Source organism: Balaenoptera musculus, chromosome 6 (genome assembly GCF_009873245.2).
Source record: "Balaenoptera musculus isolate JJ_BM4_2016_0621 chromosome 6, mBalMus1.pri.v3, whole genome shotgun sequence".
NCBI lineage: Eukaryota > Metazoa > Chordata > Mammalia > Artiodactyla > Balaenopteridae > Balaenoptera > Balaenoptera musculus.
The window spans coordinates 80,600,333-80,619,741 of NC_045790.1; the positions used below are offsets into that span (position 1 = coordinate 80,600,333).

General features: G+C 45.9%; 1 protein-coding gene across 1 annotated transcript in view; it reads right to left on the reverse strand.

Moving 5' to 3' along the window:
* Positions 1–19,409, reverse strand: part of PAX5 (paired box 5) — a 177,529-nt gene that overhangs the window by 153,802 nt on the left and 4,318 nt on the right. Inside the window, exons 2-5 of the mRNA XM_036855868.1 lie at positions 17,780–17,945; positions 12,369–12,566; positions 5,191–5,255; positions 1,729–1,857 (exon numbers count right to left, since the gene is read on the reverse strand). Of these exons, the coding sequence (XP_036711763.1) occupies positions 1,729–1,857; positions 5,191–5,255; positions 12,369–12,566; positions 17,780–17,945 (558 nt within the window). The remainder of the gene's footprint in view (positions 1–1,728; positions 1,858–5,190; positions 5,256–12,368; positions 12,567–17,779; positions 17,946–19,409) is intronic.

Here is a 19,409-nt window from a genome sequence, read left to right on the forward strand (position 1 = left end):
CAGTCCTGCTCATTCTCCTCTTCTTGGTACCAAAACATCCCTAGAGCCTTGAGGTATTCTCCAAATACCTCTCCATCCGGGTTATACCCATCTGGACACATCCCAATTTGTCACTGTCCCTCTTAAAGGTCAATACCACAAATGAGTCACAGCCTTCAGGAAGGATCTTCCAGCACAGAGCAGTCTAGAGGAACAACACTCACATCCTGACCACCCTTACACCTTCTCAAGCAGCTTGAGAGGCTAAACAGTGACCACTGATCAGAGGCTGAAAGCCAACAGAGCACTCAACAGACACAGTGACACAGTCCCCCCAGTTCAGGACCTGTGTGTTTGATGGTAAACATCAAAGTCAATGTTTTTCTCTCTTCAAAACTCTCTGCCTGTATCCCTCAACCTCTGAGAGAACCTCACATACCCGTCCCTCCACATGATCAAACACAGCGGGCCCCAGCTTGGGCACATCTGCTGTGAGTCCAGGTGACAAGGGGAGAAAAGATGACACCATCAACGCCATAAACCGACAGAGATGGTAGGGCCACTGCCTCCTGCAGTACCCAGTACAGCAATCCTGAGTTAAAGGCTTCCCACATCTGCTCTGAGTGTTGGGGGGTGAGGGGGCGGAGAGGTGAGGCAGGTTCCAGAAGCTGTGACTCATCCCCCATGTACTCCACAGCTCCTAACAGAGGCCACAGGCCCAGCTCCTGCATGGCCTGGAGCCCACACACCACAGGCCAATCCACCGCTGGGCCGACTCAATTTTCTAGTTACAGATCTTAAGTACTTAGGCATGTGCTCGCGAGAACATACATCCCTTACAGGGAGCCGAGAAAGGGAATTGTGCTGAGGAACAGAATAATTGAATCAAGATTTCTGTCACCCTGCTCTCAGCCCCTAGACTACAGCCCGTTTTTTTTTGTTTTTTTTTTTCCTTTCCTGACAAAGGTTTTACAGACTCCCGGGGGGTCATTTCTCCTCTCAAACCCATTAATGTCAGCCTGCTGGCAGCCTATCCAGGGAAAGGAGACCCAGGTTAAGGTGGGCCCATGTCCGGGACAGAGGCGGCGGCCAGCTCCCAAGGCCCGGGTGGCACAGCGAGGGTTGAGAAAACCAACAGGGAAGATTGTCATCTATTTAATCCCCGGGAGGCCCCCTGCACTCCTTCCTTCCAGGCCCAAGGACAGAGATGAGAAGATTATTCACTTCCTCAACGCCCCCCATCACCGCACTGAAGGCCTTCTGAAAGAGGTGTGCTCAGACCCTCGGAGAGGCCACCCGCTGACCCTGCCACCCCATGTGTGCCCCTCTCACTTTGCCCAGCCCCTCCCTCTCCCCTAGGCCTCCCCCCAAAAGGGACACTGCTGCTGTGCTCATACCCTCCACACCCTGCCCTCGGGGCATCACATCTGCAAATGCAAGGGCTTCTTAGAGGCCGCAAAGCACAGGCCCCAAGGGCTCTGCCAGGCCCGCCTTTCCCACCAACGGGGTGAACACGGGAGGAGGCCGGCGAGAAGTCCAGTCCCAGCCGGGGCCCTCTTCCTCCCCCGGAGGGCTCAGCCCCTTCCCCGTGGTCAGGACGGGACTGGGCTGGGCCAGACGCCTCCAGCGCTCTGAGGTAAGGGGTGCTCCGTGGGCGTCTGTGCTTCCACCCCTGACTTGAGGGCCTGGAAACGGATCCCACAGATCCGCTCAGGCCCATCCCCGACGGGCAGCGCCGGCGTCTCTTACCTTCATCTCTCTTGCGCTTGTTGGTGTCGGCGCTGGGGGATGTGATGCCCAGGATGCCGCTGATGGAGTAGGAGGAGCCGGCTGAGTCCGTGCTCACCGAGGACACCTGCGTCACGGAGCCGGTGGACACTGCGCAGAGGGAGAAGACGGTCAGGGCCGGCACGAGGCTGGGGGGCGGTGCCGGGGAGGAGAGAGGTCGGCCCCGCCTTCGGGCCAATTCAAAGGCACTCCCCCTACAGGGGGCTGGTGCGACTGGGAGAGAGCCGGGCAGGGCAGGTGTGTGCTGAGGACACTTGCCACAGGGCAGCGGCCAAACCTGGGCGATGAGAGTAGCCCAGAAGAGAACTGCCACCGCAGAAGGGAACACGGGCACTAGTTCAAACCCCAGCCTGTCCGAGGATGCAGGGAGCAGGGGGATGGAGCAGAGAAACGGGGGAGCTGGGGCCCACCACCAGCCAGTGCTAGAAACGACCTCACTCCCTACTTACAAATCCACCCATACACGCAGACATAAATATCTGCACACTCATACACAGAGCCAGCAAAGCACCAAATGCAGACTATCTCTTCTTTTTATAGTTCCTCGCTGTCTTTTCTCCTTCCACTTTACCTGGATTTTAATATTTTATATTAATTATATAATATTAATATACTATATGTTATACATATATTGATTTATAATAATGATAATTTTTTCTGAGAACTTACTCTGTGCCAGGCACTCAGGCATCATCTCATTTAATTCTGAGAACAAACTTATAAGCTAGGTCACTGGAAAGGTAAGGGAACCAAGGCTCAGAGAAGGTAAGTGACTTGTCCAAGGTCACACAGCTAATAAGAGGCAGAGTGGTGACTGGAACCAAAGAACTAAAGTCAACCCCTATAGTAATCTGCTCCTCACTAATGAATAATGAAAAACAGTAATATGCTTCACGTTCATAAAGTGCTTTTCATTTGATGCTTGCAGTAACCAAGAGTGCTATTATTCATCCGCATTCATCAGGTGAGGCAACTGAGCCTCCACGCAACAAAGTGATTGGCTCAAAGTCATCTAGCTAACAAGCCGTAGCCCCAGGGCTCAGCCTTGGTTCTACTCACTTAAAGTCTAGACTTCTTCTGCCCAGAAATGTGGGTTGGTGACTTATTGTGACTGAGACCAGGTATCTAAGTTCCTAAAAATAAGAATGGGGGAGGGGAGGTTTGTGCAAGTTTCACATTAACTCCTGGCCCCAGAATCCAAGGGGGAGACCTGTCGGTCATCAGGGTCCTCTCAAGCCGTACAGCTGAATTTCCATTTCTGGGCTGTGGGAATTCTTTCTTGGTTCATTAAAACCTACAGACCAATCTCAGACACATTTCCTTCGGCTATAACTAGCTGGAGGCGGGTGGAGCTGCTTTTGACTCTAAAGTGTAGGAAATTACTAGAAATGGTGGTGATTGGTTGAGAAGCTGTTTGTTGCTTTCCTTGGAGCACATTCAGCTCTTGCTCCTACAGACCTAAAGGGAGCAGTGCCTTTCTTCTCATATTTGAGTTTGATTTTAGATCTTCTTTAGGAGACACAGAAGTAGAAATCGTTAACTTCTCTTTTCCTTCACCAGAAGAAGCTCCTCAAAATAGATTTATGCAAATCTCACAACCTTTTCTGTGTTAAGGTGCAAAGAACAGAGGAAGAAAGAAGCTCACCAGTCATTCGGTACTTTAAACAACCACCACATATAACCAAGGCTCACCACGTTGCTGACAGAGCCGATGACATGTGTTTCAACATTTTGTAATCACACTCGGCTCAAAAGACTCAGGTTCCAATTCTGGCTCCACCACTTACTGGCCATGTGACCTTGGGCTAGTTATTTCATCTCTCTAAAGCTTCCATTTCCTTACTCCTCAGTAAGTTAATAAATTATAAGGGGCTGTACACAAATAAGATATGGATTTTATACAAATTTCTGAGATAAGGCATTCTGCTGACTGTCAAGTGTAATTATTCCTCTTACCCAATTGAAAGAATATTATCAGTTACCCTAAGTTTGATATACCTTGCTATGTGACCTGAAATTGTTAAAGCTGCAGATGAAATCCCAGCCACAAACACTTCCCCAGAAAGCTCTCCTTAACCCTCTCCACTCCAGCTCAACAAAGCTGATCTTTCCCTCCCTTCTGCTCCCACAGCACCCTGTACTCTCTTCTTGAGCCTGATCTCAGTGTTTTGCAGACTTCTCTTTGTTATTTTCCCCCATTAGACTGAGAAGCCCTTGAGAACGGGGATTTTGTCCCGCCTTCCTTATAACGTTAGTCTCCACCACCACGGGCTGCATAGCAGGGGCTTAGCAAACGCTTTTTGGATGGATTACTAAATGAAGAATTATTTTATGGAAGGGAAGAATTCTGTCTTACCTTTATGCAAAGAAGCAACCATGAAGAATCAGAGACCTCAGAGGGCACTGGGTTTGTGCCCCTTGCTCCACAAATGGGGAAACTGAGGCTCACAGAGGTGAAGGGGCTTACACAGTTCACTGGTTGACTTAATGACAAAGCTGGAACTATAAGCGAGGCCTCTGCCTGTCCCCCATCACCATGGGGAGTTCAGGTTTTCAGTCAAAGAAGGAGCAACAAAGGGTACACAATCTTTGTGTAATTAAGGTGTGATTAAGTGGAATTGACAGGGCCTGTGGCAGCCAGAACCGTCAGAGGCTTGCTGAATGGTGGCCCGCTTTCTTATAGTAGAATAAGCTTTCCCCCAACTAACCAGAGGTGTTTCCTTTATCCAAAGTGGAGAAATCATACACCTTGTGTAGACACACGTCACTTTCATCTCACGATCTTTGCAGGGAAGGGAAGGCAAGGGAAACTTCTGAACTCCTGGGTAGTAGGAAATATGACTCTTCTCCTTACGAGTCATGGTCACTCTCAGACTTCACCCATGAGTGTCAGAAACCCCACTGGCAGCCCTTGACAGTTCACGGAGCACATGAGATCGAAGCAAGAGAGAGAGAGAAAGAAAGTTTGGGAAGTTTTGCCACATCTTCACTCAAGACTGCAAGTGCACAAAGAATTGTAGAAGGGCTGGTTGATAGAAGAAAAAAACACATTCAAAACTACTTACTGACTAATGATGCAGAAAATGTTATGAATAAGTATCCCTTTCTTGATTTATTACTTTAATTATCTGACATTCTATAGACCCCCATTAGTGGATTTTTTTTTTTTTTGGCTTAGATTTCAATTTTCTGTCTCATGGTGAAAGCTATTTATCATAATAATCAGTAAAATTCAAAACCTTTTAGCAGTATTTATAAAATTCATTTACCAGGTTCAGCCCTTGGAGAATGACAAAGAAGGCGCATTAGTACGTGTGCCGAAGTGTTTTATGCAGAATTATCTGTCCATAAGAATGATTAAAAGTTCTTTAGAGTATTTGGAGCCCATTAGATTTTTAAATTTTTTTTAAAAGTTCTTCTTACCTATGCTGTGACTGGAAGCTGGGACCGGCTGGTTGGGTGGCTGCTGTACTTTTGTCCGGATGATCCTGTGAACAGTTGGGAGAAAAAATAAATGGCTATTTACCATCATGGAGGAGAAGAGATCTCAACTAGCGATGCCAGAAACCCATATCCAGCTGGGTCGTGGGTCAAGCTGGGGCAGAAGTGGGGGCAGATTATGAACCCAGGTCCCGAGTTGGGGGTGTGGAAGAAATATAGATTAGTTCCAAACTCAGCCCCTACCTCCCTGGGTGTCTTTGGGTAACTTGCATCCCTCTCAGGGGCCTCAAGTGCCTCTTCTGTAGGAAGAGATTGATGTGTTAATATTACAAAGAGGCATCCCATTCTTGGAGCAGCTTCAGCTCCATAAGGAACTCACTGAGTGAGTTAGAAAGTTCCATCCCTTTCCTGGACCTCAACCTCCCATCTGTGGAATGAAGGCACTGAACCAGGTGACCTCCCTGTCTCCTGGCAGCTCTCACACTCTGGTTTCTCTGCCTTAGAGAGCCACAGGAAAAATAACATCCCTGCCCATCAGAAATTATCAAGGGGGTAGGGGGAGGGATGTGAATGTTGCTACAAAACTAGAAAGGGTTAAAGTGCTGCCAGGAGAGGCCTGGCTTGGCTTTGCTAAGAGGAAGCCTGAATTATGCAAAACAGTGGAAGGCTCTAAGGGGCTGGGAGCCAGGGCTGTCCTGGACTGTCTTTCCAGAGACCTTGCTCCAGTTCTAATATGAACTGGATTGTGACCCTGGGCAAGTCCATTCCATTGAGGCCCTTGATACAATGAGGGAGTTGGAACAGACCAATCTTTGCTTACTTTAAGTAATCAAATCCTTTTTGGAAAAAAAAAAAAAAATTCTTATGGAAAAGTACAGAGTATAAAAAGGATAATAGCAGCAGTGCCTTCCCTTTGCTACCTGGCAGCTCTGATGTCCTTCTGCAGAAACTTGGGCTCTGAGAAGCTTAGTTTGTAACTTTCCAGCTGGGACAACATGTGAGGCCTCCATGAGACCCCAAGCCCGATGCATCGTACAGCAGCTGACCAGGGCCAGGCCAAAAGTCCCTTTTGGGTCTGCAAGAAAGTTCCTTCCCTGGCACTTGGGAGAAGGATAGGTGGTAATAAAATGTGCAACTTCTTTGGTAAAGTTCTATTCCAGTCTCCAACTATGACCTTTTAAAATAACATTTATTAGAGTTTTTCCTAATTATAAAAGTACTTTGTGTTCATTGTAGACTATTTGGCCAACAGGTATAAAGAAGACATCTAAAACCACATTTTGGTATATTTCCTTTATGCTAGCATTCCTGTGCATATTTGGAAATATCCATTTCTTCTTAACAAAATCAGGATTAAAGAAAGGGAGAACAGAAGTGTCTCCTGAACTTCACTGGGCCATGGCCCCTGACCTCTGTGATCTCACAGCTCAGTGCTGGGCACTGAGGGTGCTCAGCATCCTCAGCTGGTAGTCTGGAATGGATGTTTCTGCTCACACCACAGCCTAGCCACAGGCCCTCTGGAGCCATGGCCACTTGAGCTCAGCATAGGGCCTTTGCCATTTTCTGATGAGTCAGCATATGTGCTCCCTCAAATATACTGAGCGTTTTGTTTGTTTTCTCCAATATTCAAATAATTTATTTTGACTAAGAAAACATGGAGCGTATTAACAAAGACCTGGGTTTGAGGCAGTCTTTTTGACTACCTGGAATTAAGCTAGCATCTGACCTAATTTTGGATTTTTGTGTGTGTCACCTTCTCTGTATACATGTATGTGTGTCTACAGAGATATAGCTAGATGTGTGAATATACGGATATGCCAGATTTAAATATAGTTTATCTATATTATGGTTTATGTTTATACAAACATATGGTAAAATATTAATAGATTATAACTATTTCCTGTTGAAGTCCTGTATAAAGTCCTAACTTTTCAAAGCATTGTCTTGCCATTAACTTTCTACGTAAGCAAGGAAAATTATGTTTTCCTTATTTTTCTTTAAAAATATTTATAAATCATTGGTAAAACATTATCAATTTTTATAAATCATTGACAGGCAGCTGCAGCGGCGTGAACAGGCTCCGGATCCGGACTTCTAGAGTTTAAATCCCAGTTTTGCAATTTGCCAGCTGTATAATGTTGGGTGAATTACTTACCCCTCTGTGCCTCAATTTCTTCATCTGCAAAATGAAGCTAAGAATCATTCCCGCCTCATAGGGTTATTACAAGGATTAAATTAATTAAGTATGTAGAACAGTGGCTGCTGCATAGTAAATTCTCGATAAATGTTAGCTGTTGTTATTTTCACTGGTATCTTCATAAAGATTAATGACCAGCTTCAACCTTTAAAGGTTCATATTTTCCACAAACGCCTTAAAAACACATGGGATCCCCCTGGGAGCTGGGGAGGGGAAGGTAGCCATCCCCATACCCTGTTTTAAGGCTGTAGTGGGGCTTTCCTTTATAAGGAAGACTTGAATCATAGGGAACCCTCCAAACCCATCCCCAGAGATAGAAATTCTGCCCATCTGCTTGTAGCAGCTGCCAAGAAAAGAACAAAGAGCATCATTTTCCATTGAGAAGAAATGGGAGTGGGAAGAACAAGACTATAATTGAATCATAACAATTCTAAAAAAATTAAAAATTGAAAAATTAACATCAGGACTCATCACAATAAGAGCCATGCTCTGGACCTGTTCTAAACCAGAGACATTCAGAGCTAATTGACAGTCAATGCTAAGAGGTGCAGCCTTTACTTTGCTGAGCATGAGCATGACCTTGGATGCCATATGATCATCCTAGATGGTCCAATGGAGAAGGAAGCTCAGCAATCAAAGTAATTCCTATAAATGAGGAAACTAAAGCCCAGAGTGCTCAAATGACCTGCCCAAGGTCCCACAGCAAGTCAGCTCCCATGCCCGAGCACTTTTCTTTGAGCCACATTCAAAGGAAGCAGTCCCTCTGCTAAATACTGCCTGTATGAGGCATAAAGCCTATTTGGATTCAAAATCCATCTAGAGTCCGAAGATTCAAAGTCCGAGGAACTTTAGACATTACAGTCACTTGTAAGGATCCCTTTTCAACATCACCCCCGCTGCTTTGAAAGGCTAGGTCTTCTCACCATCACCCCAGCCACCACCTCCCCAACACCACATACAAAATTCCACTGAAAGAGAAAATCGTGGTGCCTTAAAAAACGAAATGGGGCTATAAGACTGAGAGAAATACCCACGTCTACCTCACTGATAAAACTGCCATCTTGCAGTAAGAATCCTGGGCCATCAGCTGTGTTAAGAATCCAGAAACCAAGAGTCCAACTAGGCCAAGCTGGGAGAGAGTCCACAGGTGACACTCACACCTGCGGCTGATGTGGAGAAGAAAGAGGGAAGGGATGAACGATACCAGAAGGCTTGTTGCCCAAGTCAGGATGAAGAGCAGAGTTTACAGATGGTCATCCCCAGGCCACATCCATCCCTGGACAAGGTTTGTTTGGCCTGCACAGTATATTTATTTTCATTTGAATTAGTTGCCAGTATTGGTAAGTTGGGAGCGTTTACATAAATACGTGGATTTCTAGCTTCTCTTGAAAAATCAGAACACCCAGAATACTGGCCCCGCATCCTCACAGGACAACCACTGGTTGGTACTAAATAGAGCTGCCCCTCTAAGCTGGGAATGTCACTCGGCCCCTGGTTTAGAGCCTCGGGACTGGAACAGACGAAGAAGGAAGGCTCCGTTCCACCCGGCATTGGGGTCAGCTCTAAGACAGTCACCTCCAACTGTCTCAGGCTGGATTCCAAGAACCTTCATGCAGGTTGTGCAACACCCCAGCATGTATTTGTCCTTAAGAAGCCACATAAACATGATGCTTTGCGTCCCAGGGAATCTCCCACAAACCTAGCAGAACTGGTTCAGTGTTGCTTCACCCCATGTCAGTCATGGTTTCCCAGGCAGGATCCCCAGAAGGCAGCAGGAAGGCACACACTTCTGGTGGGGAAGGTGGAGACGGCCCTGTGGCCACCAGGGTAGCTACAGATCCAGCCACCCTTCCCTCCCTAGATGTCTGAAGTATTGGAATAGTGAGACGTTGCCTCCCGGGGAAGCAGGGGCTGGGAGAGGGAGCTATGGACCCTCTTACACAACATTTGCAAGACAGTTATTTAGAAGCTGCATCTGTTTGAATGCAGTGGGATCTTTATATGGAAAATAAAACTGTGTGCTGGGATGCCTCAGGCTTTGTGGGTGCGGAGCTGCGGGGTGGATGCAGCAACACAAGACTGTCCCGCACTTAGTTTATTTGCATTGCGCGGTCTGTTGCTAAAGACACCAAAGAGCTCTCACAGAAGAATGTGGTGAGGAGCCAGAGAGTGCTCCCGGGAGGAACCCCAGAGAGGAGCACAGGAAAGGGCTATAGATCACAGAGGAAGCCTGCCGACAGGCAGCAAAACATACAGGCTGTGAGGCTCAGGAATGGATTGGGAATGCAGTAGGGATGGCTGTTTGCCCTTCCTTGTCTCTCTCCTCACAGATCCTCAGTTCTGTCCTGCCAGAGTCCTACTGGAGAGTGGCGGAAAGAAACATCCCTTCTCTTACCATCAGGGAGCCTGGGCTCTACTCCCACCTCTAGCTCAAAATCATTGTTCCTGTGCACTCCCCATCTGGGCCTTAGTTTCTATACCTGTCACAGGAGAGAGCTAAGCTTTGAGGGCCATAGGAGACCCCAGATGTGGCAGCACCTTAGAGGTACAGCCGGTGGAGCCACCGGGCCACCGTTATGGACTGGGACACCCAGGAGGCCCCTGAGGCTAGTCATGGCCCCAGCAACTAGCAGTCTGACCCTCCACACAGCACGGCTCTGGGCACAAAGCATCAGTTGAGCCATGATTTCCCTGGACACTCATTCAGGTACCCCTTCATAGCCTTCACCACATCTGTAATCACTGTGCTCTATTTGCTTCATATGTTTCTTTCAAATCACTTACTTTTTGACTTAGACTTATTTTATAAAGCAATATTAGTTCTTTACCATAAATGGGGGGGATAGTTCATAAAGTTCACACTCACTGGTTTCAAGTGCTAGTTATATTTTTCTAAAGTACATTAAAATAACTTCGTCACAAAACAGTTTTCCTCCTTGTATGACAGAAGATAGAAGTTGGGGCCCTGAAAATGATTTATGCTTGTCCCGCAAAGGCATTTTCTCATCGACATTAGTTGCCACTGTTTAAAGATATAGAGATTTCATATACACAAATGTACAAATACATGCACACACAAGTCCTAGTTTCTGACTCCTCTTTAAGAACGGAAAAAAAATCTGGCTACCACCGGGCCCACATTCCTGGCAGCTTTCAGCTAGAGCCGAGAGGCAACTGCCCCTTCAATAGAGCTTGTGTTCCTAGTTTGCCACAGACCGACCTTCCCCTGTTGCCTTATGCCTGGGCCACTTCCCTTGTTACATCATCTGTCTGACCCCATATTGGCATTAAGGTTTGTGACCCCCACGGGCAACCTGAGGTATCTTTCAAACCACATGTATAACCTAGATTGAAAAATCTCGGGGCCTCCAGAGCCTGACCACCAGTTTGCTAGAGGCTCCTCTGCAGAGCAGGCTGACTGCTCCTTCACTGATCTCAGCAGAGCAGGCCTCACCCCATGTTAGGGATTTTGGAGACACAGGTAGGTGGAAAAGTCATGTTGCTTTGTGTCATGGAAATCTTTCAAAGAGCTGGCAGTAGGGGACTCAGAAAGCACATGGAGCCACTCATAAGCCAGAAAAGAACCGGAGTGATGCCCCTCAGACCCACCACAATAATTGCTACCTCTCCAGCAATTCTGTACCTATGGCGGGCTATCCAGACTTCTCAGTGAAGGCCAGAGTCCCTCCCTGGATAAGGAGCCCCTCTAGAACAGAGACTAAGAGACCATATGCCTGATTCCCCTCTCTCTTCATAGCACCTTGAAGGATGTCAGAGCCAAGGTAAAGGTTTGCTGAGAGAAGAAACAAAAAACAGGCTAATGGTTTATGAAATAGCAGGACTCAAAACACCAACACGGAAAATCACACAGTGATTCTGTGCATTTGAGTCATCACAGAAGGAACAATGTCAGGACCAGAGGGGATCTGGTCTGATCACCTCAGTTGCTGGGGGTGAGGGATCCCCTATGCCCAGACAGGCTCTGCACTGACAAGAGCAGGGCGTGGCCTTGGAGAAATGGGAACTGTTCAGGTTTTCAGTCTGCTGGCTTCTTTTTTCTTTGTGGGGTTTAGAGAACAATCATTTCTGTCATCTCACAACGTCATCCTTGACTTTATGGGTTTCAATGGAGTTGAGACAGCACCATCTACGGTAGAAAACTTTCCTTCAGGAATTCAGTTTTGAAGCCCTGAGAGCTCTGTTGGATGTATTCTGGACCAGACTGGAAAAAAGAAGTAGCTCCCAAGAAGATCCCCAGCCTGGTATTCATGGTATTTCTCCGGATCTTTCTCCCCACGGGTGAGATTCGGGGCAACTGGGGAAAGGGCAACCCCCTAACTCCACAGGATCTTAGCATCCTGGATGTCAATCTTGGAAATCACAGACCCACATCAGCACCACCAAGGTCCTGGGCTCTCAGAGAGAGGAAGAGCTTTGTCACGGTCACACTGAGTTTGTGGCAGAGCTGGCACAGGAGCTAAAATCTCCCAACTGCAAGTCCGGGCTCTGTTCCCCACACTCAATAGCTCAAACTCTGCGCAAACTAGAGGCTGGAATTTTCCTCCTGGGAAGCCCTGAGGTGGACCAGTGCCAACCTTGAGGATGGGCTTGCAAGGAAGTGACATTTGTGAAGGCCTAACAGGACAATTCACTGTGCGGTGCTTCACATGCAGAGGCAAGTGGTGAAGGGAGTGATGGAAATGACTCTGGGCTCAGAAGAATCTGCAGCAGCCAGAGTGTTGGCATAGCCTCCCCTCCCTGGGCTTAGGACACCTGCCCAGTTTGGAGAGAAGAGAGGGTAATAGAGCGATGCATTCAGCCCTGTTAGCATCTCTCCTGTCTGATCACCCCTATGGGGACTTGGTGAAAGGAGAGACCAGATCTCCAGGAAAGCCACATGCAGAGCCCCCAGTATCCCCACCCCACCCAGACCCCTAGCCTCCCACAGGCACCAGCCCCTCACCTGTTGATGGAACTGACGCTGGGCACCGTGTCATTGTCACACACCCGTTCCGCCAGCAGCCGGTCCCTGATCTCCCAGGCAAACATGGTGGGATTTTGGCGTTTATACTCAGCGATTTTTTCCACCACTTTGGGTGTGGCAACCTTTGGTTTGGATCCTCCAATTACCCCAGGCTTGATGCTCCCCGTCTCATAATACCTAGGACCCAAGGAGAGAGGAGCTTAGCCATGAGAGACCTGGAAAATGGGTGTTGGTAACAAAATAATGGACTACTCTGTCCAGGAAATGTCCAGACCTGTGCTGTCCAGTACGTACCCACTAGCCATATGTGGCTTTTGAACATTTGAAACGTGGCTTGTTTGAATTGAGATGTGCTATAAGCGGCAAATACACACCAGGTTTTCAAAACTTAGTACAAAAAAAAGTAAAAATCTCATTAATGATTTTTCTATTGGTTACATATTGAAATGATCATCTTTTAATATATTGGGTTAAATAAAATATAGAATTAAAATTAATTGTACCTGTTTCTTTTTCCTTTTCTAATGTACTATACTACTAGAAAATTTTAAATGTCATGCATGGCTCACATTACATTTCTATTGGACAGCGCTGGTTGGAATGCTCTGCATTAATTAGTTAGTTAATTAATTAATTAATTAATTCTGTCACATTTATCTACCATTGACAGTTTACAGAAATCTTTCAAGTTGGTTTTCCCCTTTGATCCCCACAACACTTCTAAAGCACATAATTTTGAATTTCTAATTTCTAAAGCACAAAATTCAGTTTTGAATGACTGAATGAGTGAACGAATAAACAAATAGGTCCCCATCTACAGATATAAACAGAGATCCACAGAGGTTAAATGGCTTGCCCGGGGTCACTCAAGATCCAGTGGCCAAACTAGGACTGTGGCCCAGCCTCCTGAGCTACAATTTCCCAAGAAAGTTGCCCTGTGCCTTTAATTTGCCAGCTCTCCCATCCCCTAGCAGACTCATTCTGTGAAACTGTCCCTCAAAGTGCAACTTCTTTTTCCATAAGAGATAAACAATAACCCTGGTGTAAAATTAAAAAGAGTGTTGGATTCCAGAATTAACTAGAAATATGAGTTACGTATAAGTCAAAACCCAAGCAATCAGAAAAACAAACAAACAAACAAACAAAAACACCCAACCACAAGTCACTGCAGCTCTTCCAGGGACCTCCCCTGAGGTAAATCACTGTTTCTAAGGACATTTCCATGCTATCAGCTCTTCCTCGTTAATGCAAATAGGATGTCAGAATTTTACAGTAAAACCGAGACCAGGGAAAAGAGTGCCATGAAAGAATATTTCAGGGGAAAAAAATTACTTGATTCCTTTTCTGAATCTGAGCCTTCACTGGACGTCTCTCTCAACATTTACAGAGGAATTCTTGACTTCCTCTTGCAAAGATTATCTTGCAGTTGAAAAAAGTTTTTAATGAAAAAGACATTTTAGAAATTGCTGGAAAATTTTAAACCTAACAAGAGTTTATAATAGCTAAGGGAAAGCGGTGATTCTCCCATGTGATGGGTGGGAAAGGTAACCCAGAACAATGACTGGTTACGTTTAAAGAGGTGCTTCTCAGCTTGGGTAAGTCTGATTAGGGCCAAGTTAGTGAACATTCTAGAAACAGATGAAATAATTTGGGACCAGTGACGTGGATGCGCAAATTCTGTTTTTCACTAAGAAGAGTGAGTCATGTACAAATTTGGACCATAAAGCAAAACTCAATCTGTGCTCTTTCATTCTCTAATTGCTAAAAATTTGTTATTAGTCACAAATAGGTTTTTAGAGATATCCAAGAAAATACTTTTTTGCCAAAATTCTAAAAAAAGTATCTAAATCAAAGCACACAGCAATCTCTGCAGATTCGGCAGATCCTTTCAACTTTACAATAGAAAAATATCTGTTACTATCAACACAACAACTCATTATTTAGTCACAGTGCCTTAAAGTTTACAGAGTCTTCCTTGAATTATCTTCATCCTCACACCAATCCTGAGAGGCCAGTATGGTTTTATAGAAGGGAAAACCGATGATCAGAAGATTAAGTACCTTGCCCAACTCCCTTCTGGAACTTAGAAGCAGTCCTGGGCTTTCAAACCTGACTCTGAATCCAGTGCTCTTTGCACTAGAACAAGCTGCTGCTTTAGTTGTAAAAATTAAAATAATACTAATACTAATAATAATGATCCCATGCAATTGTAGAGAGCTTTACTGTTTACTAGGCACTTCCATATGCATCTTGTCACTCATTCACTCACTTAATCAATAGTCACAGAGGGTCTGTTAGGACAGGCACTATCTTGGGGCGGGGGTTCAGACACACAGACAACCCTGCGCTCAAATATGTTAGCTGAATGGGACTACAGTATTCACGCAGAAACTCTGAGAGGGTGGCAGGATGAAACCTCACCCCCCAGCACTTGTCTTGCTTGTATGGCTGTGGATGGCATTGCCCATGGCTCTCCATCCATCGCACCTGAACACGGCCAACCATAGGCAGCTATGGTCTTGACACAAGAGGTCTCTGTCTTCCTTTTGACTGACACATGGGCCAGGCACTTAGAAGGTAGCCCTGTCACTCCAGAAAACCCCAACTGGCAACTGTGTCAGACTAAATAACCACCCTTTCATCTCAGCAAAACAGCCACACAGCAGCGCTTTGGCTTATACACAACAAGACGAACAATAGCCACTAACACACAGTGCAGTTCAGCGCAAAGAACATTAGTTTGCGAGTAAAGAGGTATAGGTGCCAGTCAGTGGCTCTGATACTAACTCGCTGTGTGACCTTGACCAACTCAACCTCTCTGGGCCTCAGTTATCCCATTTGTATAATAAGGGGAGGATGTTCGCCCTGCCTACCTTGCAGGGCTGTTGTGAAGACAGAAATGCAGAATGGTTAAGAAAAAGCTTTGTAAAACATAAAGAGCACGTGTTGCGGATTAAAATCCTCTGAGTGTTTACTACTGTGTAACATACCACACAGTTCCAAATGGCCTGAACCTCCCAGCCAGGCTCCAGTGAAAGAAGACAACAGCCCAGCTTTCTGGGTGGATTTAAATGGGTCTCACATGCCACCGGGCTGTGCCCCTCGAGCCCCTCCAGAGCCTTGAGCTCTGTGGACTGAAGGCCCATACTCCTGGCAGACCGCCACCTTCCCGAGATGACTCTGCCTGCCCCAGGGACTCTGCCTGCCTTGCCATGCAGCCTCTGAAAACCACAGCCACCACATACCACACGCTCTCGACAATCTGTCACCCTGTGTGCGCCCATCAAATTCTTCGGTGACCAAAAAAAAAAAAAAAAAATCAGTGGATGGAACAACCCCAGTTCAGAAATTCCCAGTCACACTGTTTTAGGGCTGAACTTGTTTCTTAAAAGGCAGTTCTAATTAGAGTGACATTTTGTCCACTGTGGTTCTTAGTTATGAAAATAATGAGCTATGAAATTCCAATTTATTGTTGACAACTTAAACGGCCAGGCACCGGAGCGGCGCGTAACTTCCGAGTGCCACTCTACCTAGTGACAAATCTATTCCGGGCCGCGGGAGGCTGCCGGCTGGGCTTGGGAGGGTCACTGTCTCTCTCCTTCAGTCTCCCAGGGAAGACGTGGAGGGCTCCCGGGCACCAGAACATGAGGACCCGGCATCTGGGTGTCCCCTCTGAGAAGGGCTCAGCATCTTGCCCTGAGAAGATTTCAAATAGCAAGCAAAATGTCGGCTCAGCAAAGACATCTCAGCAAAAACAAAGGAAGGGCCTCTTTTTTCTCTCTCTCTCTACCTCCGTACAATGAGAAGGCTTCCCAAGAAGATATCTAAGATTCACTCGGAGATGGTCTAAAATATTTTTCTTTTCTCTCTCTTTCTATCTTGTCTTCATTTCTCTGTTTCTCTCTCGTTTTAAATCAGTCCATTTCTTTTCTGTTTTGTTTTTTCTTTCTCTTCTCTTTATCTCCCTCTCCTCTAGTTTTTTTCTTTTTCCTTCGACTTACACTCTCATCCTCCTGCCTAAAATCACCATCTAACAAGAACACCACGCTGATGTCCTGACCTTCTCCTTGAACTCGGGCTGGGGCTCGTTTGCTGCTGAGTGCTAAACAGGAGTGGAGCGCACAGCCTCCATGGCTAGGGTGACCTGGGGTGGGCAGGGGCATAAGGAATAAACAGGGGGATATGGTCTCTAAAGGGGTTGCCATACCCCTGGCCCTGAAACCTCTTCTCTCGGCCTCCAGTGAGTCTCCTCAAGGTTAAATACTGTTGTTCCCTCCATCTGAGAGGACGTCTTAAATTCCAGCCGACGGAAGGGAAAGAGTAAGCAGGAAATCACGATGGCACTGATATACTTCAAAATATTTATTTTCTATTCAGGCGCCTGTTCTCAAACCATAACGCAAGCTACAGGCCAAAAGTTGTTTTCTGACCTGGCAAGAGAAATCCTGAGAGAGCATTGACAGCTAAGCCCGAGAATGTTCCTGGCTGCCAGGGCAGACCTATAACAACTTCACATGCCTGGAAACACACTTGCGGCTTTGGTTTGGGAGTACAGCGAGATGCAGATGGTCTCGGAGTTCTTAAGACCTCTTCCCAGCCTGAGTGCTGGCTGACTAGCTAGATGGACCTGAGTCAGTCACTTCGCCCTCTAGATTTGTCTCCTCATCTCAAAACAAGCTTCCCTGGACCATCTCACCCGAGAAAATAAACAGGCGCATTAAGAGACTGCAGAGCCCTCTGGGAGAATTGGCATTGTTAGTATTTTGCTTGCAGCAAATCACCGGGTCAAGTGGCACCTTTCAAATGTCAGATTTGAGAGTTAGTGTTTGTTTGGGGTTTTTTTTGTCCCTTCTCTAATTTCATATATATTTAGGATGCCTGTCACTATGAAGGAAACAAAACATACAGAAGGAAAACACTACAGCCCAAAATAATAAGGTAGATGATAACCCAAAACTGAAAATGACAGCTGACTTTTAAAAATGGAATGTGCTTTTTGAAAACATTAAAATGAAACATTGAAGTCTGGTTATGTGATTTTATAACTTGTAGATTTTCCACTCAGCCCTGCTAAGGCCCTGAGCTCACCAAAGATGTGTAGGGGAAATTCCTAAGAACCTCTTACTCGTGGGTTCTTTGGAATAATTCACCAGGCTTTCAGAAAACATGTCACCCTCTTATCTGAGTCACCCCATTCCACAACAGGGGTTTCCTGGGGCTACTTTGAACGGAATGGCCTCAAAAGGGCTTTGCAAACTCCAAAGTGCTATGCATGTGAGAGAAGTGCCACCATGATTCTCACTATGACACTGCCACATTGGACAGCTTCTGGGTCATGTTTTAGGTCATTATTTGAAAAATCAAGGGAAGCCTGAAGCGCCTGCCTTTACCTGCCGAGGATTTTGCTGACACAACCATGGCTGACTCGAAGCTGCCTGGAGATGTCGCAGGGCCTGACACCTTGATGAGCAAGTTCCACTATCCTTTGGCGGACTACATCCGGGAGTGGCCGTCCATTCACAAAAACCCCCCCAAGCTGATTCACTCCTCCATGTCCTGAAACAGATCAGAAACAAAAGGCAAGGGAAAGGGTGGTTAGAACCAGTCACACAGGAGTAGAAACACTGCTTTGAGCACCCAGAGTCCCTCTGATCAGAAATGGCTGCGGGCTGGCTATCTTGAGCCTGGGGTCTGATCATGCAGGCTACATGAACACCTCAGATTGTTTTTTAAAATTAACCTTAGCCTTTGTCCATCTTCAGCCAGTCAATTGGGCTATTGATAGCAAGCATCTCCATACTATGTTTCCTTTAGTTACTAGCATTTTCTTTATAATTTTTTTTAACAGTGGAATATATGAAGACCTCAAACTATACCAGGGACAGAACTTATCATATACATGATGCTGAGGTCTAAGATAGATCCTAGGGAGAAAATACATTTCAAAATGCATAAAATTTAAAGAGATTTTTAAAAATGCAACTCTTTCCTTTTAACAAATATCTTTAAAAGTGAAAAGGACTGCTCTAAAAAGCTAGATCTCGGGTGGGGGGGGGAATATTTTTTAAATCAGCAATCTGATTCAAGGGCTAAGGACTTTAAAAAACATTTTTTTAGTAGTATCTGCAGATTACTGAGACAAAACCCAACCATTGCCATGATAAAAACCCTTTCTTTAAGAAGGTGCAACTCATACCTCAATAAAGATGGGGAAAAAAATAAACAAACAAAAAAGGTGAGGCTGACATGCAGACTTGACCACTGTACCCTCTTAGAGCACACAAAAGAAATGGGTCAAAGGATCACATTTCACTCTAGTGTATCAGGATTTGTTATAAAGGAGTTTCCCTGGAATTTTTGGAGTGTTTTGCAATCAACAAGCAGCTTTAAGTTGGTTCAGGGGAAATAAAGAAGCCGGAGAAGGCTTCTGAGTCCCAGGTTTTACAAGGGCTCTGGGATGGATTTTAAGTAAAAAGAGCTCGGGAAAGTATCGCCTGCACCCAATAAGCTCCCTTCTCTTACATCAAGGTCCATCTGGAGGGAAACAGGGATCTAAGTAAATGAAGAGCCAAACCAGTAAACACAGAGTGATCCAGTGTAGCAACATCATTGATCTTGTAGCTGTTAATCAGCCACTAACTGACATCGCTGAGGACTGTCAAAAGCCAGAAGCCAAGTCCAAGCATTCACCATTGCTGCTGGCAGCTCGGAGGCCAAGGAGGGGGAAATCTTCTCCTAAACTGGGACTTGCCAGGGACTTGACTGTACCAGGGAAGCCAGGGCATCTCAGAGGTCACACACACACACACACACACACTCCAACTCTAAAACATAAAATAGCCACCTCATCTCAGCTATTCCCCCCCAGCACTCAACTACTATCCAGGTTCATGCACAGTATCTGAAATAGAGGGGGAAACACTACCCATAACATAACCTATTTCTTAAAAACTGCCAAAGCTATTCACTGAAGTTTACCATGAGAGTCCAAATTGAATATTTCCCCAAATTGTCAAGTTC